This window comes from Oncorhynchus gorbuscha, linkage group LG10 (assembly GCF_021184085.1).
Source record: "Oncorhynchus gorbuscha isolate QuinsamMale2020 ecotype Even-year linkage group LG10, OgorEven_v1.0, whole genome shotgun sequence".
NCBI classification, from domain to species: Eukaryota; Metazoa; Chordata; class Actinopteri; order Salmoniformes; family Salmonidae; genus Oncorhynchus; species Oncorhynchus gorbuscha.
In genome coordinates this window covers 99492826-99515303 of record NC_060182.1, presented here as the reverse complement: position 1 = coordinate 99515303, position 22478 = coordinate 99492826, and the positions used below count along the sequence as shown (strand labels likewise).

The window sequence follows — 22478 nt, the reverse complement described above, 5'->3', positions numbered from 1 at the left end:
TTGGAGGGAGGAGTAAGGAGGAGAGAAGAGTGGTTTGAAGGGAGGATTAAGGAGGAGAGAAGAGTGGTTTTGAGGGAGGAGTAAGGAGGAGAGAAGAGTGGTTTGGAGGGAGGAGTAAGGAGGAGAGAAGAGTGGTTTGAAGGGAGGGGGAAGGAGGAGAGAAGAGTGGTTTGGAGGGAGGAGGAAGGAGGAGAGATGAGTGGTTTGAAGGACGAAGGAGGAGAGAAGAGTGGTTTGAAGGGAGGAGGAAGGAGGAGAGAAGAGTGGTTTGAAGGAGGAAGGAGGAGAGAAGAGTGGTTTGGAGGGAGGAGTAAGGAGGAGAGAAGAGTGGTTTGAAGGGAGGATTAAGGAGGAGAGAAGAGTGGTTTTGAGGGAGGAGTAAGGAGGAGAGAAGAGTGGTTTGGAGGGAGGAGTAAGGAGGAGGAAGGAGGAGAGAAGAGTGGTTTGAATGGAGGAGGAGAGAAGAGTGGTTTGAAGGGAGGAGGAGAGAAGAGTGGTTTGGAGGGAGGAGTGAGGAGGAGAGAAGGATAATCCCTTCCTCTTCCTTTACACATTTACATCTCTCTCTCTCCTCCCCTAGGTAAGTCAGTCTGAAGAGTAGTCTATGGAGCCCCAGGGCTAGGTCAGGCCCAGACCAGGGTCTACTGGTATCCGAGCAGCAGCAGCAGGGAGAGGCCCAGTGGAAGGGTCCAGCCCACTGTAGACAGGAGGAGGGGAGGAGCTCCATGGTCCAACAGCCCGGGAGACAGCAGGGTGGAGTCTTCACCATCATCACCCCACAGTCTATCGTTTTCATTCACCTGCATGTGGAGACACAACCACTGTCAGGAAATAGCAGTTTTACATTTATTTCATTTATCTGGGGAAGAAGGGAAGGGAATTGTTTGATCAAAAAGACAGCACTACTCTGCATGTTGTCCGGACATCACCGGCTATTTCCTGTTGCTAATGCATTTACTGTACATGCCGGAATAAATATAGACCTGTTGAGTCGTATGTTTAGAATAAAGATAGACCTGTTGAGTCGTATGTTTAGAATAAAGATAGACCTGTTGAGTCGTATGTTTAGAATAAAGATAAACCTGTTGAGTCGTATGTTTAGAATAAAGATAAACCTGTTGAGTCGTATGTTTAGAATAAAGATAAACCTGTTGAGTCGTATGTTTAGAATAAAGATAGACCTGTTGAGTCGTATGTTTAGAATAAAGATAGACCTGTTGAGTCGTATGTTTAGAATAAAGATAAACCTGTTGAGTCGTATGTTTAGAATAAAGATAAACCTGTTGAGTCGTATGTTTAGAATAAAGATAAACCTGTATATAGCCTCTCTACTGTATATAGCCTGTCTACTGTATATAGCCTCTCTACTGTATATAGCCTCTCTACTGTATATAGTCTCTCTACTGTATATAGCCTGTCTACTGTATATAGCCTCTCTACTGTATATAGCCTCTACTGTATATAGCCTCTACTGTATATAGCCTCTACTGTATATAGCCTCTACTGTATATAGCCTCTACTGTATATAGCCTCTCTACTGTCTATAGCCTCTCTACTGTATATAGCCTCTACTGTATATAGCATCTCTACTGTATATAGTCTCTCTACTGTCTATAGCCTCTCTACTGTATATAGCCTCTCTACTGTATATAGCCTCTCTACTGTATATAGCCTCTACTGTATATAGCATCTCTACTGTATATAGCCTCACTACTGTATATAGTCTCTCTACTGTCTATAGCCTCTCTACTGTATATAGCCTCTACTGTATATAGCCTCTACTGTATATAGTCTCTCTACTGTATATAGCCTCTCTACTGTATATAGCCTCTCTACTGTATATAGCCTCTCTACTGTATATAGCCTCTACTGTATATAGCCTCTACTGTATATAGCCTCTACTGTATATAGCCTCTCTACTGTATATAGCCTCTCTACTGTATATAGCCTCTCTACTGTATATAGCCTCTACTGTATATAGCCTCTACTGTATATAGTCTCTCTACTGTATATAGCCTCTCTACTGTTTATAGCCTCTCTACTGTATATAGCCTCTACTGTATATAGCCTCTACTGTATATAGCCTCTACTGTATATAGCCTCTCTACTGTCTATAGCCTCTCTACTGTATATAGCCTCTACTGTATATAGCATCTCTACTGTATATAGTCTCTCTACTGTCTATAGCCTCTCTACTGTATATAGCCTCTCTACTGTATATAGCCTCTCTACTGTATATAGCCTCTACTGTATATAGCATCTCTACTGTATATAGCCTCACTACTGTATATAGTCTCTCTACTGTCTATAGCCTCTCTACTGTCTATAGCCTCTCTACTGTATATAGCCTCTCTACTGTATATAGCCTCTACTGTATATAGCCTCTCTACTGTATATAGCATCTCTACTGTATATAGCCTCACTACTGTATATAGTGTCTCTACTGTCTATAGCCTCTCTACTGTCTATAGCCTCTCTACTGTATATAGCCTCTACTGTATATAGCCTCTCTACTGTATATAGCCTCTACTGTATATAGCCTCTCTACTGTATATAGCCTCTCTACTGTATATAGCCTCTACTGTATATAGCCTCTACTGTATATAGCCTCTCTACTGTATATAGGCTCTCTACTGTATATAGCCTCTCTACTGTATATAGCCTCTACTGTATATAGCCTCTACTGTATATAGCCTCTACTGTATATAGCCTCTCTACTGTATATAGCCTCTCTACTGTATATAGTCTCTCTACTGTATATAGCCTCTACTGTATATAGCCTCACTACTGTATATAGCCTCACTACTGTATATAGTCTCTCTACTGTCTATAGCCTCTCTACTGTATATAGCCTCTCTACTGTATATAGCCTCTACTGTATATAGCCTCTACTGTATATAGCCTCTCTACTGTATATATCCTCTCTACTGTATATAGCCTCTACTGTATATAGCCTCTCTACTGTATATAGCCTCTACTGTAGATAGCCTCTCTACTGTATATAGCCTCTACTGTATATAGCCTCTCTACTGTATATAGCCTCTACTGTATATAGCCTCTACTGTATATAGCCTCTCTACTGTATATAGCCTCTCTACTGTATATAGCCTCTCTACTGTATATAGCCTGTCTACTGTATATAGCCTCACTACTGTATATAGTCTCTCTACTGTCTATAGCCTCTCTACTGTATATAACCTCTCTACTGTATATAGCCTCTACTGTATATAGTCTCTCTACTGTATATAGCCTCTACTGTATATAGCCTCTCTACTGTATATAGCCTCTCTACTGTATATAGCCTCTACTGTATATAGCCTCTCTACTGTATATAGCCCCTCTACTGTATATAGCCTCTCTACTGTATATAGCCTCACTACTGTATATAGCCTCTACTGTATATAGCATCTCTACTGTATATAGCCTCTACTGTATATAGCATCTCTACTGTATATAGCCTCACTACTGTATATAGTCTCTCTACTGTCTATAGCCTCTCTACTGTCTATAGCCTCTCTACTGTATATAGCCTCTCTACTGTATATAGCCTCTACTGTATATAGCCTCTCTACTGTATATAGCATCTCTACTGTATATAGCCTCACTACTGTATATAGTGTCTCTACTGTCTATAGCCTCTCTACTGTCTATAGCCTCTCTACTGTATATAGCCTCTACTGTATATAGCCTCTCTACTGTATATAGCCTCTACTGTATATAGCCTCTCTACTGTATATAGCCTCTCTACTGTATATAGCCTCTACTGTATATAGCCTCTACTGTATATAGCCTCTCTACTGTATATAGGCTCTCTACTGTATATAGCCTCTCTACTGTATATAGCCTCTACTGTATATAGCCTCTACTGTATATAGCCTCTACTGTATATAGCCTCTCTACTGTATATAGCCTCTACTGTATATAGCCTCACTACTGTATATAGTCTCACTACTGTATATAGTCTCTCTACTGTCTATAGCCTCTCTACTGTATATAGCCTCTCTACTGTATATAGCCTCTACTGTATATAGCCTCTACTGTATATAGCCTCTCTACTGTATATATCCTCTCTACTGTATATAGCCTCTCTACTGTATATAGCCTCTCTACTGTATATAGCCTCTACTGTAGATAGCCTCTCTACTGTATATAGCCTCTACTGTATATAGCCTCTCTACTGTATATAGCCTCTACTGTATATAGCCTCTACTGTATATAGCCTCTACTGTATATAGCCTCTCTACTGTATATAGCCTCTCTACTGTATATAGCCTGTCTACTGTATATAGCCTCACTACTGTATATAGTCTCTCTACTGTCTATAGCCTCTCTACTGTATATAACCTCTCTACTGTATATAGCCTCTACTGTATATAGTCTCTCTACTGTATATAGCCTCTACTGTATATAGCCTCTCTACTGTATATAGCCTCTCTACTGTCTATAGCCTCTCTACTGTATATAGCCTCTCTACTGTATATAACCGCTCTACTGTCTATAGCCTCTCTACTGTATATAGCCTCTCTACTGTATATAGCCTCTCTACTGTATATAGCCTCTCTACTGTATATAGCCTCACTACTGTATATAGCCTCTCTACTGTATATAGCCTCTCTACTGTATATAGCCTCACTACTGTATATAGCCTCTCTACTGTATATAGCCTCTCTACTGTCTATAGCCTCTCTACTGTATATAGCCTCTCTACTGTATATAACCTCTCTACTGTCTATAGCCTCTCTACTGTATATAGCCTCTCTACTGTATATAGCCTCTCTACTGTATATAGCCTCTACTGTATATAGCCTCTCTACTGTATATAGCCTCTCTACTGTATATAGCCTCGCTACTGTATATAACCTCTCTACTGTATATAGCCTCTCTACTGTATATAGCCTCTCTACTGTATATAGCCTCTCTACTGTATATAGTCTCTCTACTGTATATAGCCTCTCTACTGTATATAGCCTCTCTACTGTATATATGTATATAGCCTCTCTACTGTATATAGGCTCTCTTTTTACTGTTGTTTTATTTCTTTACTTACCTATTGTTCACCTAATACCTTTTTTGCACTATTGTTTAGAGCCTGTAAGTAAGCATTTCACTGTAAGGTGAAACACCTGTTGCATTCAGCATTTCACTGTATGGTATACTACACCTGTTGTATTCAGCATTTCACTGTGAGGTCTACTACACCTGTTGTATTCAGCATTTCACTGTAAGGTCTACTACACCTGTTGTATTCAGCATTTCACTGTAAGGTCTACTACACCTGTTGTATTCAGCATTTCACTGTCAGGTCTACTACACCTGTTGTATTCAGCATTTCACTGTGAGTTCTACTACACCTGTTGTATTCAGCATTTCACTGGGAGGTCTACTACACCTGTTGTATTCAGCATTTCACTGTGAGGTCTACTACACCTGTTGTATTCAGCATTTCACTGTAAGGTCTACTACACCTGTTGTATTCAGCATTTCACTGGGAGGTCTACTACACCTGTTGTATTCAGCATTTCACTGTAAGGTCTACTACATCTGTTGTATTCAGCATTTCACTGTAAGGTCTACTACACCTGTTGTATTCAGCATTTCACTGTAAGGTCTACTACACCTGTTGTATTCAGCATTTCACTGTAAGGTCTACTACACCTGTTGTATTCAGCACACGTGACAAATAAACTTTGATTTGATTTGAATGAGTCTATTGACCATCACTTTAATGAGTCTATTGACCATCACCTTAATGAGTCTATTGACCATCACCTAAATGAGTCTATTTACCATCACCTTAATGAGTCTATTGACCATCACCTTAATGAGGTCTATTGACCATCACCTTAATGAGGTCTATTGACCATCACCTTAATGAGGTCTATTGACCATCATCTTAATGAGTCTATTGACCATCTCCCTGTTGACCATCTCCCTGTTGACCACATCTCCCTGTTGACCATCTCCCTGTTGACCATCTCCCTGTTGACCACCTCCCTGTTGACCATCTCCCTGTTTACCATCTCCCTGTTGACCATCTCCCTGTTTACCATCTCCCTGTTGACCACCTCCCTGTTGACCATCTCCCTGTTGACCACCTCCCTGTTGACCATCTCCCTGTTTGACCATCTCCCTGTTGACCATCTCCCTGTTGACCACCTCCCTGTTGACCATCTCCCTGTTGACCACCTCCCTGTTGACCATCTCCCTGTTTGACCATCTCCCTGTTTGACCATCTCCCTGTTGACCATCTCCCTGTTGACCACCTCCCTGTTTGACCACATCTCCCTGTTGACCACCTCCCTGTTGACATCTCCCTGTTGACCATCTACCTGTTGACCACCTGTCCTCTCCTCTGCTTTCCTCCACCTGTCCTCTCCTCTGCTTTCCCTTTCCCCCCACCTGTCCTCTCCTCTGCTTTCCCCCCACCTGTCCTCTCCTCTGCTTTCCTCTACCTGTCCTCTCCTCTGCTTTCCCCCCACCTGTCCTCTCCTCTGCTTTCCCCCCACCTGTCCTCTCCTCTGCTTTCCTCTACCTGTCCTCTCCTCTGCTTTCCTCTACCTGTCCTCTCCTCTGCTTTCCTCAACCTGTCCTCTCCTCTGCTTTCCTCTACCTGTCCTCTCCTCTGCTTTCCTCCAACTGTCCTCTCCTCTGCTTTCCCCCCACCTGTCCTCTCCTCTGCTTTCCTCTACCTGTCCTCTCCTCTGCTTTCCTCTACCTGTCCTCTCCTCTGCTTTCCCCCCACCTGTCCTCTCCTCTGCTTTCCTCTACCTGTCCTCTCCTCTGCTTTCCTCCACCTGTCCTCTCCTCTGCTTTCCTCCACCTGTCCTCCCCTCTGCTTTCCCTTACCTGTCCTCTCCTCTGCCTTCCTCCACCTGTCCTCTCCTCTGCTTTCCCCCACCTGTCCTCTCCTCTGCTTTCCCCCACCTGTCCTCCCCTCTGCTTTCCCCCCCACCTGTCCTCTCCTCTGCTTTCCCCCCACCTGTCCTCCCCTCTGCTTTCCCCCACCTGTCCTCCCCTCTGCTTTCCTCCACCTGTCCTCCCCTCTGCTTTCCTCCACCTGTCCTCCCCTCTGCTTTCCTCAACCTGTCCTCCCCTCTGCTTTCCTCAACCTGTCCTCTCCTCTGCTTTCCCCCCACCTGTCCTCTCCTCTGCTTTCCTCTACCTGTCCTCTCCTCTGCTTTCCTCTACCTGTCCTCTCCTCTGCTTTCCTCCACCTGTCCTCCCCTCTGCTTTCCTCAACCTGTCCTCTCCTCTGCTTTCCCCCCACCTGTCCTCTCCTCTGCTTTCCTCTACCTGTCCTCTCCTCTGCTTTCCCCTACCTGTCCTCTCCTCTGCTTTCCCCCCACCTGTCCTCTCCTCTGCTTTCCCCCACCTGTCCTCTCCTCTGCTTTCCTCTACCTGTCCTCTCCTCTGCTTTCCTCTACCTGTCCTCCCCTCTGCTTTCCTCAACCTGTCCTCTCCTCTGCTTTCCCCCCACCTGTCCTCCCCTCTGCTTTCCTCTACCTGTCCTCTCCTCTGCTTTCCTCTACCTGTCCTCCCCTCTGCTTTCTTCAACCTGTCCTCTCCTCTGCTTTCCCCCCACCTGTCCTCTCCTCTGCTTTCCTCTACATGTCCTCTCCTCTGCTTTCCTCTACCTGTCCTCTCCTCTGCTTTCCTCCACCTGTCCTCTCCTCTGCTTTCCCCCCACCTGTCCTCTCCTCTGCTTTCCTCTACCTGTCCTCTCCTCTGCTTTCCTCTACCTGTCCTCTCCTCTGCTTTCCTCTACCTGTCCTCTCCTCTGCTTTCCTCTACCTGTCCTCTCCTCTGCTTTCCCCCCACCTGTCCTCTCCTCTGCTTTCCTCTACATGTCCTCTCCTCTGCTTTCCTCTACCTGTCCTCTCCTCTGCTTTCCTCCACCTGTCCTCTCCTCTGCTTTCCCCCCACCTGTCCTCTCCTCTGCTTTCCTCTACCTGTCCTCCCCTCTGCTTTCCTCTACCTGTCCTCTCCTCTGCTTTCCTCTACCTGTCCTCCCCTCTGCTTTCTTCAACCTGTCCTCTCCTCTGCTTTCCCCCCACCTGTCCTCTCCTCTGCTTTCCTCTACCTGTCCTCTCCTCTGCTTTCCTCTACCTGTCCTCTCCTCTGCTTTCCTCCACCTGTCCTCTCCTCTGCTTTCCCCCCACCTGTCCTCTCCTCTGCTTTCCTCTACCTGTCCTCTCCTCTGCTTTCCTCTACCTGTCCTCTCCTCTGCTTTCCCCCCACCTGTCCTCTCCTCTGCTTTCCTCTACATGTCCTCTCCTCTGCTTTCCTCTACCTGTCCTCTCCTCTGCTTTCCTCCACCTGTCCTCTCCTCTGCTTTCCCCCCACCTGTCCTCTCCTCTGCTTTCCTCTACCTGTCCTCTCCTCTGCTTTCCTCTACCTGTCCTCTCCTCTGCTTTCCTCCACCTGTCCTCTCCTCTGCTTTCCCCCCACCTGTCCTCTCCTCTGCTTTCCTCTACCTGTCCTCTCCTCTGCTTTCCTCTACCTGTCCTCTCCTCTGCTTTCCTCTACCTGTCCTCTCCTCTGCTTTCCCCCACCTGTCCTCTCCTCCCTCGATGCATCTCTTTCACAGCTCCACCTCACCTGAGTGGGTATCTGTTCTCTCAGGACATTCTGTTTTGTTTCCATGGTGATACCAGGGACGGTGGTTGCCGGGCGCTGGATGTGGTTGTTGGGGGTAGCGAGAGTGGGGCTGGGCGTGTCTGGTTGGTTGGCTGCTCCGATGGAGGACTGCTTGTCTGTCTCGTTCCCAAACGCCATCATGGCATTCTCTGTTCAGAATCATCAAGAGGAGAGTCAAGTGCAGTGTGACTTTTAGTCTCCACAATTTATTGGATTTTTGACATTTTTAACATTACCAACTTTTTGCAAACTTAAGATTACAATTTTAATTTAGAAAAAAAAAGAAAGATGAATGACAAGGACAAAACTATAGACACCCCGGAGCTAGTTCTTAGTTGCACAGTCTTTGGCCAAGATAACTGCATAGAAACGCTTCTTGTAGCCATCAATGAGTTTGCTCAACCTTTCTACTGGCAATTTGACCCACTGTTCAGCAGAAAACTGCTCTAATTCTTCAATGTTTGAGGAGTGCCCTCCACCAACTGCTGTTTTTATCACTCGGCATAGGTTCTGGATGTGATTCAGAGCTGGACTCTTTGCTGGCAAAAAGCACCCAGGAAAGGTTCAAAAAGAAATGCTTGACTGTTCTGGAGTTGCCAACGAAGAGTTCACATCTGAATTTGATTTGAATTGATTTGAATCATAGTAATCGCTACAAGAAGCGTTTATCTACAGTTACCTTGGCCAAAGGCTGTGCAACCATTTGGGATCCCGAGTGGCGCGGCGGCCTCAGTGCATCTCCGTGTTAGAGGCGTCACGAAAGACCCTGGTTCGATTCCAGGCTGTATCATGGGTCCTCAGATCCTCAAAAGGTTCTACAGCTGCACCATCGAGAGCATCCTGACTGCCTGGTATGGCAGCTGCTCGGCCTCTGACCACAATGCGCTACAGAGGGTAGTGCGTACGGCCCAGTACATCACTGGAACCAAGCTTCCTGCCTACCCAGGACCTCTATACCAGGCGGGGTCAGAGGAAGGCCCTAAAAATGGCCAAAGACTCCAGCCACCCCAGTCAAAGATTGTTCTCTCTCCTACAAAGCGGTACCGGAGCACCATGACGCTTCCAAACAGCTTCTACCTCCCAAGCCACAAGATACCTGAACAGCGAATCAAATTGCTACCCAGACTATTTGCATTGCCCCGCCCCCTTTATGCTGCTGCTACTCTCTGTTATTATCTACGCACAGTCACTTTATTAACTCTACCTACATATTACCTCAAATACCTCGACAAACATTTCACTGTCTTCAGTTACAGCCCATTTCACTGTCTTCAGTTACCTCCCATTTCACTGTCTACAGTTACAGCCCATTTCACTGTCTTCAGTTACAGCCCATTTCACTGTCTTCAGTTACAGCACATTTCACTGTCTACAGTTACAGCACATTTCACTGTCTACAGTTACAGCCCATTTCACTGTCTTCAGTTACCTCCCATTTCACTGTCTTCAGTTACCTCCCATTTCACTGTCTACAGTTACAGCCCATTTCACTGTCTACAGTTACAGCACATTTCACTGTCTACAGTTACAGCCCATTTCACTGTCTTCAGTTACCTCCCATTTCACTGTCTTCAGTTACCTCCCATTTCACTGTCTACAGTTACAGCCCATTTCACTGTCTACAGTTACCTCCCATTTCACTGTCTTCAGTTACCTCCCATTTCACTGTCTACAGTTACAGCACATTTCACTGTCTTCAGTTACCTCCCATTTCACTGTCTTCAGTTACCTCCCATTTCACTGTGTTCAGTTACCTCCCATTTCACTGTGTTCAGTTACCTCCCATTTCACTGTCTACAGTTACAGCCCATTTCACTGTCTTCAGTTACCTCCCATTTCACTGTCTTCAGTTACCTCCCATTTCACTGTCTACAGTTACAGCCCATTTCACTGTCTACAGTTACCTCCCATTTCACTGTCTTCAGTTACCTCCCATTTCACTGTCTACAGTTACAGCCCATTTCACTGTCTTCAGTTACAGCCCATTTCACTGTCTTCAGTCACTGTCTTCAGTTACTGTTATGCAGGTGAATGAGGACCCAAAAGCGACTTGGCGAAAACAGAGTATTTAATCCAGTAAAGTTACTTTACAAACAAAAGGCATAATACTACTCGTAATGACGAGAACAGACTGGAGACTTGATCAAGAACTGCAGGTTGCCTCGGGAAGGCACTTGAACGTAGCAGACTCAGACACCTGCTCACCACGCAGCATCTGAGGGAAACACGACACGACAGGGCAATACATAGACACAGCACGGTGAACAATAGATAAGGATCCGACAGGACAGGAACGGAAAACAAGGGAAGAAATAGGGACTCTAATCAGGGGAAAAGATAAGGAACAGGTGTGGGAAGACTAAATGATGATTAGGGGAATAGGAACAGCTGGGAGCAGGAACGGAACGATAGAGAGAGGAGAGAGAGGGAGGGGGAGAGAGAGGGATAGAAAAAGGGAACGAACCTAATAAGACCAGCAGGGGGAAACGAACAGAAGGAAAAGCAAAATGACAAGATGATATAAGACAAAACATGACAGTAACCCCCCCACTCACCGAGCGCCTCCTGGCGCTCTCGAGGAGGAACACTGGCGGCAACGGAGGAAATCATAGATCAAACGGTCCAGCACGTCCCGAGAAAGAACCCAACTCCTCTCCTCAGGACCGTAACGAAAAACGATAAAAAGGGAAACTAGGGTACTACTCTAAAAAAAAAAAAAGAGAACTAGGGACAGACTGAGACACAGCAAGGGCAGGAACAAGAACAGGAGAGATGCGATGGCAGGGAACAGACTGAGACCCAGCAAGACCAGGAGCAGAAGCAGAAAAAAAATTACCAGACTTCTTCTGCGCGCAGTCTGAACACGCAGCCACGAAACGGCGCGTGTCACGCTCCTGAGTAGGCCACCAAAACCGCTGGCGAATAGAAGCAAGCGTACCCCGAACGCCGGGATGGCCAGCTAACTTGGCAGAGTGAGCCCACTGAAGAACAGCCAGACGAGTAGAAACAGGAACGAAAAGAAGGTTACTAGGACAAGCGCGCGGCGACGCAGTGTGCGTGAGTGCTTGCTTAACCTGTCTCTCAATTCCCCAGACAGTCAACCCGACAACACGCCCAACAGGAAGGATCCCCTCGGGATCGGTAGAAGCCACAGAAGAACTAAAGAGACGGGATAAAGCATGAGGCTTGGTGTTCTTAGTACCCGGGCAATAAGAAATAACGAACTCGGAACGAGCGAAAAACAACGTCCAACGAGCATGACGCGCATTCAGTCGTTTGGCATAACGGATGTACTCAAGGTTCCTTTGGTCAGTCCAAACGACAAAAGGAACGGTCGCCCCCTCCAACCACTGTCGCCATTTGCCTAGGGCTAAACGGATGGCGAGCAGTTCGCGGTTAGCCACATCATAGTTACGTTCCGACGGTGACAGGCGATGAGAAAAATACGCACAAGGGTGGACCCCATCGTCAGTATCGGAGCGCTGGGACAGAATGGCTCCCACGCCCACCCCCGACGCGTCAACCTCAACAATAAACTGTTTAGTGACGTCAGGTGCAACAAGGATAGGAGCGGATGCAAAACGCTTCTTAAAGAGATCAGAACAACAATCATACGACCGGTGAGGAGGAAGGGAGTTGGTTCTGGACCGACTGAAGACCGTGCGCAGACCATGATATTCCTCCGGCACTCCTGTCAAATCACCAGGTTCCTCCTGAGAAGAGGGGACAGAACAAACAGGAGAAATAGCAGACATTAAACACTTCACATGACAAGAAACGTTCCAGGAAAGGATAGAATTACTAGACCAATCAAAAGAAGGATTATGACACACTAGCCAGGGATGACCCAAAACAACAGGTGTAAAAGGTGAACAAAAAATCAAAAAGAAATGGTCTCACTATGGTTACCAGATACAGTGAGGGTTAAAGGTAGTGTTTCACATAATATACTGGGGAGAGGACTACCATCCAAGGCAAACATGACCGTGGGCTCCCTAACTGTCTGAGAGGAATGTCATGTTCCCGCGCCCAGGCTTCGTCCATAAAACAGCCCTCTGCCCCAGAGTCTATTAATGCACTGCAGGAAGCTGCCGATCCGGTCCAGCGTAGATGGACCGGTAAAGTAGTACATGTACTTGACGGAGAGGACCGTCTAGTAGCGCTTATCAGTCGCCCTCCGCTTACTGATGAGCTCTGGCCTTTAACTGGACATGAAATGACAAAATGACCAGCGGAACCGCAATAGAGACAGAGGCGGTTGGTGATTCTCCGTTCCCTCTCCTTAGTCGAGATGCGAATACCCCCAGCTGCATGGGCTCAACACCTGAGTCAGTGGGGAAAGACGGTAGTGTCGGAGAGAGGGGAGACACAGTTAACGCGAGCTCTCTTCTATGAGCTCGGTGACGAAGATCTACCCGTCGTTCAATGCGAATAGCGAGTTCAATCAAAGAATCCACGCTGGATGGAACCTCCCGAGAGAGAATCTCATCCTTAACCTTAGCGTGGAGTCCCTCCAGAAAACGAGCGAGCAACGCCTGCTCGTTCCAGTTACTGGAGGCAGCAAGAGTGCGAAACTCTATAGAGTAATCCGTTATGGATCGATTACCTTGACATAGGGAAGACAGGGACCAGGAAGCTTCTTTCCCAAAAACTGAGCGATCAAAAACCCTTATCATCTCCTCTTTAAAGTTCAGATAATTGTTAGTACACTCAGCGCTTGCCTCCCAGATAGCTGTGCCCCACTGCCGAGCCCGACCAGTAAGGAGTGATATGCGTAGGCAATCCGAGCTCTCTCTCTTGAGTATGTGTTGGGTTGGAGAGAGAACACGATATCACACTGGGTGAGAAAGGAGCGGCACTCAGTGGGCTGCCCAGAATAACATGGTGGGTTATTAACCCTAGGTTCCGGAGGCTCGGAAGAACCGGAAGTAGCTGGTGACACGAGACGAAGACTCTGATACTGTCCTGAGAGGTCGGAGACCTGAGCGGCCAGGGTTTCAACGGCATGCCGAGCAGCAGACAATTCCTGCTCGTGTCTGCCGAGCATCGCTCCCTGGAACTCGAGAGTAGAGTAGAGAGAATCCATAGTCGCTGGGTCCATTCTTGGTCGGATCCTTCTGTTATGCAGGTGAATGAGGACCCAAAAGCGACTTGGCGAAAACAGAGTATTTAATCCAGTAAAGTTACTTTACAAACAAAAGGCATAATACTACTCGTAATGACGAGAACAGACAGGAGACTTGATCAAGAACTGCAGGTTGCCTCGGGAAGGCACTTGAACGTAGCAGACTCAGACACCTGCTCACCACGCAGCATCTGAGGGAAACACGACACGACAGGGCAATACATAGACACAGCACGGTGAACAATAGATAAGGATCCGACAGGACAGGAACGGAAAACAAGGGAAGAAATAGGGACTCTAATCAGGGGAAAAGATAAGGAACAGGTGTGGGAAGACTAAATGATGATTAGGGGAATAGGAACAGCTGGGAGCAGGAACGGAACGATAGAGAGAGGAGAGAGAGGGAGGGGGAGAGAGAGGGATAGAAAAAGGGAACGAACCTAATAAGACCAGCAGGGGGAAACGAACAGAAGGAAAAGCAAAATGACAAGATGATATAAGACAAAACATGACAGTTACAGCACATTTCACTGTCTACAGTTACAGCCCATTTCACTGTCTTCAGTTACCTCCCATTTCACTGTCTACAGTTACAGCCCATTTCACTGTCTTCAGTCACTGTCTTCAGTTACCTCCCATTTCACTGTCTACAGTTACAGCCCATTTCACTGTCTTCAGTCACTGTCTTCAGTTACAGCCCATTTCACTGTCTTCAGTTACAGCCCATTTCACTGTCTTCAGTTACAGCCCATTTCACTGTCTTCAGTTACAGCACATTTCACTGTCTTCAGTTACAGCCCATTTCACTGTCTTCAGTTACCTCCCATTTCACTGTCTACAGTTACAGCACATTTCACTGTCTTCAGTTACCTCCCATTTCACTGTCTACAGTTACAGCCCATTTCACTGTCTTCAGTCACTGTCTTCAGTTACCTCCCATTTCACTGTCTACAGTTACAACACATTTCACTGTCTTCAGTTACCTCCCATTTCACTGTCTACAGTTACAGCCCATTTCACTGTCTTCAGTCACTGTCTTCAGTTACCTCCCATTTCACTGTCTACAGTTACAGCCCATTTCACTGTCTTCAGTTACAGCCCATTTCACTGTCTACAGTTACAGCCCATTTCACTGTCTTCAGTCACTGTCTTCAGTTACCTCCCATTTCACTGTCTACAGTTACAGCCCATTTCACTGTCTTCAGTTACAGCCCATTTCACTGTCTTCAGTTACCTCCCATTTCACTGTCTTCAGTTACAGCACATTTCACTGTCTTCAGTTACCTCCCATTTCACTGTCTACAGTTACAGCACATTTCACTGTCTTCAGTTACCTCCCATTTCACTGTCTACAGTTACAGCCCATTTCACTGTCTTCAGTCACTGTCTTCAGTTACCTCCCATTTCACTGTCTTCAGTTACCTCCCATTTCACTGTCTTCAGTTACCTCCCATTTCACTGTCTTCAGTTACAGCCCATTTCACTGTCTACAGTTACAGCCCATTTCACTGTCTACAGTTACAGCCCATTTCACTGTCTACAGTTACAGCACATTTCACTGTCTACAGTTACAGCACATTTCACTGTCTACAGTTACAGCCCATTTCACTGTCTACAGTTACCTCCCATTTCACTGTCTTCAGTTACCTCCCATTTCACTGTCTACAGTTACAGCACATTTCACTGTCTTCAGTTACCTCCCATTTCACTGTCTACAGTTACAGCCCATTTCACTGTCTTCAGTCACTGTCTTCAGTTACCTCCCATTTCACTGTCTTCAGTTACCTCCCATTTCACTGTCTTCAGTTACAGCCCATTTCACTGTCTACAGTTACAGCCCATTTCACTGTCTACAGTTACAGGCCATTTCACTGTCTACAGTTACAGCACATTTCACTGTCTACAGTTACAGCACATTTCACTGTCTACAGTTACAGCCCATTTCACTGTCTACAGTTACCTCCCATTTCACTGTCTACAGTTACAGCACATTTCACTGTCTACAGTTACAGCACATTTCACTGTCTACAGTTACAGCCCATTTCACTGTCTTCAGTCACTGTCTTCAGTTACCTCCCATTTCACTGTCTTCAGTCACTGTCTACAGTTACCTCCCATTTCACTGTCTACAGTTACAGCCCATTTCACTGTCTTCAGTCACTGTCTTCAGTTACCTCCCATTTCACTGTCTACAGTTACAGCCCATTTCACTGTCTTCAGTCACTGTCTTCAGTTACAGCCCATTTCACTGTCTTCAGTTACAGCCCATTTCACTGTCTACAGTTACAGCCCATTTCACTGTCTTCAGTTACAGCCCATTTCACTGTCTTCAGTTACAGCCCATTTCACAGCCCATTTCACTGTCTTCAGTTACAGCCCATTTCACTGTCTTCAGTTACAGCACATTTCACTGTCTTCAGTTACAGCCCATTTCACTGTCTTCAGTTACCTCCCATTTCACTGTCTACAGTTACAGCCCATTTCACTGTCTTCAGTTACAGCCCATTTCACTGTCTACAGTTACAGCCCATTTCATTGTCTTCAGTTACAGCACATTTCACTGTCTTCAGTTACAGCCCATTTCACTGTCTACAGTTACAGCCCATTTCACTGTCTTCAGTTACAGCACATTTCACTGTCTTCAGTTACAGCCCATTTCACTGTCTTCAGTTACCTCCCATTTCACTGTCTACAGTTACAGCCCATTTCACTGTCTTCAGTTACAGCACATTTCACTGTCTACAGTTACAGCCCATTTCACTGTCTTCAGTCACTGTCTTCAGTTACAGCCCATTTCACTGTCTTCAGTTACAGCACATTTCACTGTCTTCAGTTACAGCCCATTTCACTGTCTTCAGTTACCTCCCATTTCACTGTCTACAGTTACAGCCCATTTCACTGTCTTCAGTTACAGCCCATTTCACTGTCTTCAGTTACCTCCCATTTCACTGTCTTCAGTTACAGCACATTTCACTGTCTTCAGTTACCTCCCATTTCACTGTCTACAGTTACAGCACATTTCACTGTCTTCAGTTACCTCCCATTTCACTGTCTACAGTTACAGCCCATTTCACTGTCTTCAGTCACTGTCTTCAGTTACCTCCCATTTCACTGTCTTCAGTTACCTCCCATTTCACTGTCTTCAGTTACCTCCCATTTCACTGTCTTCAGTTACAGCCCATTTCACTGTCTACAGTTACAGCCCATTTCACTGTCTACAGTTACAGCCCATTTCACTGTCTACAGTTACAGCACATTTCACTGTCTACAGTTACAGCACATTTCACTGTCTACAGTTACAGCCCATTTCACTGTCTACAGTTACAGCACATTTCACTGTCTACAGTTACAGCACATTTCACTGTCTACAGTTACAGCCCATTTCACTGTCTTCAGTTACCTCCCATTTCACTGTCTACAGTTACAGCCCATTTCACTGTCTTCAGTCACTGTCTTCAGTTACCTCCCATTTCACTGTCTACAGTTACAGCCCATTTCACTGTCTTCAGTCACTGTCTTCAGTTACAGCCCATTTCACTGTCTTCAGTTACAGCCCATTTCACTGTCTACAGTTACAGCCCATTTCACTGTCTTCAGTTACAGCACATTTCACTGTCTTCAGTTACAGCCCATTTCACTGTCTTCAGTTACCTCCCATTTCACTGTCTACAGTTACAGCCCATTTCACTGTCTTCAGTTACAGCACATTTCACTGTCTTCAGTTACCTCCCATTTCACTGTCTACAGTTACAGCCCATTTCACTGTCTACAGTTACAGCCCATTTCACTGTCTTCAGTCACTGTCTTCAGTTACAGCCCATTTCACTGTCTTCAGTTACAGCACATTTCACTGTCTTCAGTTACAGCCCATTTCACTGTCTTCAGTTACCTCCCATTTCACTGTCTACAGTTACAGCACATTTCACTGTCTTCAGTTACCTCCCATTTCACTGTCTACAGTTACAGCCCATTTCACTGTCTACAGTCACTGTCTTCAGTTACCTCCCATTTCACTGTCTACAGTTACAACACATTTCACTGTCTTCAGTTACCTCCCATTTCACTGTCTACAGTTACAGCCCATTTCACTGTCTTCAGTCACTGTCTTCAGTTACCTCCCATTTCACTGTCTACAGTTACAGCCCATTTCACTGTCTTCAGTTACAGCCCATTTCACTGTCTACAGTTACAGCCCATTTCACTGTCTTCAGTCACTGTCTTCAGTTACAGCACATTTCACTGTCTTCAGTTACCTTCCATTTCACTGTCTACAGTTACAGCACATTTCACTGTCTTCAGTTACCTCCCATTTCACTGTCTACAGTTACAGCCCATTTCACTGTCTTCAGTCACTGTCTTCAGTTACCTCCCATTTCACTGTCTACAGTTACAGCACATTTCACTGTCTTCAGTTACCTCCCATTTCACTGTCTTCAGTTACCTCCCATTTCACTGTCTACAGTTACAGCCCATTTCACTGTCTACAGTTACAGCCCATTTCACTGTCTACAGTTACCTCCCATTTCACTGTCTTCAGTTACAGCCCATTTCACTGTCTTCAGTTACCTCCCATTTCACTGTCTACAGTTACAGCCCATTTCACTGTCTTCAGTTACCTCCCATTTCACTGTCTACAGTTACAGCCCATTTCACTGTCTACAGTTACCTCCCATTTCACTGTCTTCAGTTACAGCCCATTTCACTGTCTTCAGTTACCTCCCATTTCACTGTCTACAGTTACAGCCCATTTCACTGTCTTCAGTTACCTCCCATTTCACTGTCTACAGTTACCTCCCATTTCACTGTGTTCAGTTACCTCCCATTTCACTGTCTTCAGTTACAGCCCATTTCACTGTCTTCAGTTACCTCCCATTTCACTGTCTACAGTTACCTCCCATTTCACTGTCTTCAGTTACAGCCTATTTCACTGTCTACAGTTCCCTCCCATTTCACTGTCTACAGTTACCTCCCATTTCACTGTCTTCAGTTACAGCCCATTTCACTGTCTTCAGTTACAGCCCATTTCACCATGTCTTCACCTAGCTGGCTAGTTAGCTATAGCTACTCTGTAACCTAGCTGGCTAGTTAGCTATAGCTACTCTGTAACCTAGCTGGCAAGTTTTTTATGTTTTTTTATTTATTTCACCTTTATTTAACCAGGTAGGCTAGTTGAGAACAAGTTCTCATTTGCAACTGCGACCTGGCCAAGAGTTAGCTATAGCTACTCTCTAACCTAGCTGGCTAGTTAGCTATAGCTACTCTGTAACCTAGCTGGCTAGTTAGCTATATCTACTCTGTAACCTAGGTTGACATACTAGAAAGTAATATAAACAACTAACTACAATTAAACAGCTGGTGCGCAATTTCTAATACTAAGGAGGTTTGGAGGTATTGCTCGCCTGAGGTAGAGTACCTCATGATAACCTACCTGCCCTCCAGGACACCTACACCACCCGATGTCACAGGAAGGCCATAAAGATCATCAAGGACAACAACCACCCGAGCCACTGCCTGTTCACCCCGCTATCATCCAGAAGGCGAGGTCAGTACAGGTGCATCAAAGCTGGGACCGAGAGACTGAAAAACAGCTTCTATCTCAAGGCCATCAGACTGTTAAACAGCCACCAATAACATTGAGTGGCTGCTGCCAACATACTGACTCAACTCCAGCCACTTTAATAATGGGAATTGATGGGAAATTATGTCAAATATATCACTAGCCACTTTAAACAATGCTACCTAATATAATGTTTACATAACCTACATTATTCATCTCATATGTATATGTATATACTGTACTCTATATCATCTACTGCATCTTCATGTAATACATGTATCACTAGCCACTTTAACTATGCCACTTTGTTTACATACTCATCTCATATGTATATACTGCACTCAATACCATCTACTGTATCTTGCCCATGCCGCTCTGTACCATCACTCATTCATATATCTTTATGTACATTTTCTTTATCCCCTTAGACTTGTGTCTATAAGGTAGTAGTTTTGGAATTGTTAGCTAGATTACTTGTTGGTTATTACTGCATTGTCGGAACTAGAAGCACAAGCATTTCGCTACGCTCGCATTAACATCTGCTAACCATGTGTATGTGACAAATAAAATTAGATTTGATTTGAACCTGTAGACCACACTATCTACCAAGAGAGTTTCATCTATATTTTTCATAGCTGTCAATTTACCACCACAAACTGATGCTGGCACTAAGACTGCACTCAACTAGCTCTATAAGGCCATAAGCAAACAAGAAAATGCTCATCCAGAAGTGTCCTTACATTTACATTTAAGTCATTTAGCAGACGCTCTTATCCAGAGCGACTTACAAATTGTCCTATATACAAAAGCTCCTAGTGGCCGGGGACTTTAATGCAGGCAAACCTAATTCCGATTTACCTCATTTCTACCAGCATGTTAAATGTGTGACCAGAGGGGGAAAAACTCTAGACCACCTTTACTCCACAAACAGACGTGTACAAAGCTCTCCTTCGCCCCCCATTTGGCAAATCTGACCATAATTCTCTCCTCCTGATTTCTGCTTACAAGTAAAAAGTAAAGCAGGAAGTACCAGTGACTTGCTCAGTACGGAAGTGGTCAGATGCCGCAGATAAAACGCTACAGTACTGTTTTGCGAGCACAGACTAGAATATGTTCCAGGATTCCTCCAATGGCATGTCCCTGACTGAGTCTGTAATACCAACATGTTTCAAACAGACCACCATAGTCCCTGTGTACAAGAACACTAAGGTAACCTGCCTAAACGATTACCGCCCCGTGGCACTCACGTCTGTAGCCATGAAGTGGCACTCACGTCTGTAGCCATGAAGTGGCACTCACGTCTGTAGCCATGAAGTGCTTTGAAAGGCTGGTCATGGCTCACATCAAAACCATTATCCCAGAAACCCAAGACCCACTCCAATTTTCATACTGCCCCAACAGATCCACAGATGATGCAATCTCAATTCACATCACACTGCCCTTTCCCACCTGGACAAAAGGAACACCTATGTGACAATGCTGTTCCTTGGCTACAGCTCAGCGTTCAACACTTTAGTGCCTACAAAGCTCATCGCTAAGGACCCTGGGACTGAACACCTCCCTCTGCAACTGGATCCTGGACTTCCTGACAGGCCGCCCCAAGGTGGTAAGGGTAGGTAACAACACATCTGACACGCTGATTCTCAAAAGGGGGTGCCTCAGGGGTGTGTGCTTAGTCCCCTTCTGTACTCCTTGTTCACCCACGACTGTGTGGCCAAACACGCTGATCGTGGACTGCAGGAAAAGGAGGGCCGAACACGCCCCCATCAACATCGATGGGTCTGTAGTGGAGCGGGTCGCGAGTTTCAAGTTTCAAGTTCCTTGGTCTCCACGTCACCAACAAACCGTCATGGTCCAAATACACCAAGACAGTTGTGAAGAGGGCACGACAACACCTCTTCCCCCCTCAGGAGACTGAAAAGATTAGGCATGGGTCCTCAGATCCTCAAATAGTTCTACAGCTTCACCATCGAGAACATCCTGACCAGTTGCATCACCGCCTGCTAGGGCAATGGCTCGACATCTGACTGTTCTCTCTGCAAGCGGTACCGGAGAGCCAAGTCAAGGACCAAAAGGCTCCTTAACAAATTCAAACCCATAAGAATCCTGAACAGTTAATCTTGATTGATTGTTTGCATTGACCACGGCAACTACTTTCCTCACAGCCGTAGTCCCACAGCTACCATCCCCCAGTACAGCTATAGACCCACAGCTACCATCCCCCAGCACAGCTATAGTCCCATAGCTATAGTCCCACAGCTATAGACCCACAGCTATAGTCCCATAGCTATAGTCCCACAGCTATAGACCCACAGATATAGACCCACAGCTACCATCCCCCTATTATATCAATAGACCCACAGCTACCATCCCCCATTATATCAATAGACCCACAGCTACCATCCCCCCATTATATCTATAGACCCACAGCTACCATCCCCCCATTATATCTATAGACCCACAGCTACCCTCCCCCAGTACAGATATAGACCCACAGCTACCATCCCCCATTATATCTATAGACCCACAGCTACCATCCCCCATTATATCTATAGACCCACAGCTACCATCCCCCATTATATCTATAGACCCACAGCTACCATCCCCCAGTACAGATATAGACCCACAGCTACCACCCCCATTATATCTATAGACCCACAGGTACCATCCCCCATTATATCTATAGACCCACAGCTACCATCCCCCATTATATCTATAGACCCACAGCTACCATCCCCCATTATATCTATAGACCCACAGCTACCATCCCCCCATTATATCTATAGACCCACAGCTACCATCCCCCATTATATCTATAGACCCACAGCTACCATCCCCCATTATATCTATAGACCCACAGCTACCATCCCCCATTATATCTATAGACCCACAGCTACCATCCCCCATTATATCTATAGACCCACAGCTACCATCCCCCCATTATACCTATAGACCCACAGGTACATCCCCCATTATATCTATAGACCCACAGCTACCATCCCCCATTATATCTATAGACCCACAGCTACCATCCCCCATTATATCTATAGACCCACAGCTACCATCCCCCATTATATCTATAGACCCACAGCTACCATCCCCCATTATATCTATAGACCCACAGGTATAGACCCACAGCTACCATCCCCTATTATATCT

The 22478-nt window shown here is 45.7% G+C and overlaps 1 protein-coding gene across 1 annotated transcript in view; it reads right to left on the bottom strand.

Annotated features, from left to right (window-relative positions):
* Window positions 1–509: 509 nt before the first annotated feature.
* The window catches only part of gfra4a (GDNF family receptor alpha 4a), a 395952-nt gene continuing 373983 nt past the window's right edge, over window positions 510–22478 (bottom strand). The window contains exons 8-9 of the mRNA XM_046364670.1: window positions 8599–8786; window positions 510–800 (exon numbers count right to left, since the gene is read on the bottom strand). Coding sequence (XP_046220626.1) covers window positions 642–800; window positions 8599–8786 — 347 coding nt within the window. The 3' untranslated portion in view covers window positions 510–641. The remainder of the gene's footprint in view (window positions 801–8598; window positions 8787–22478) is intronic.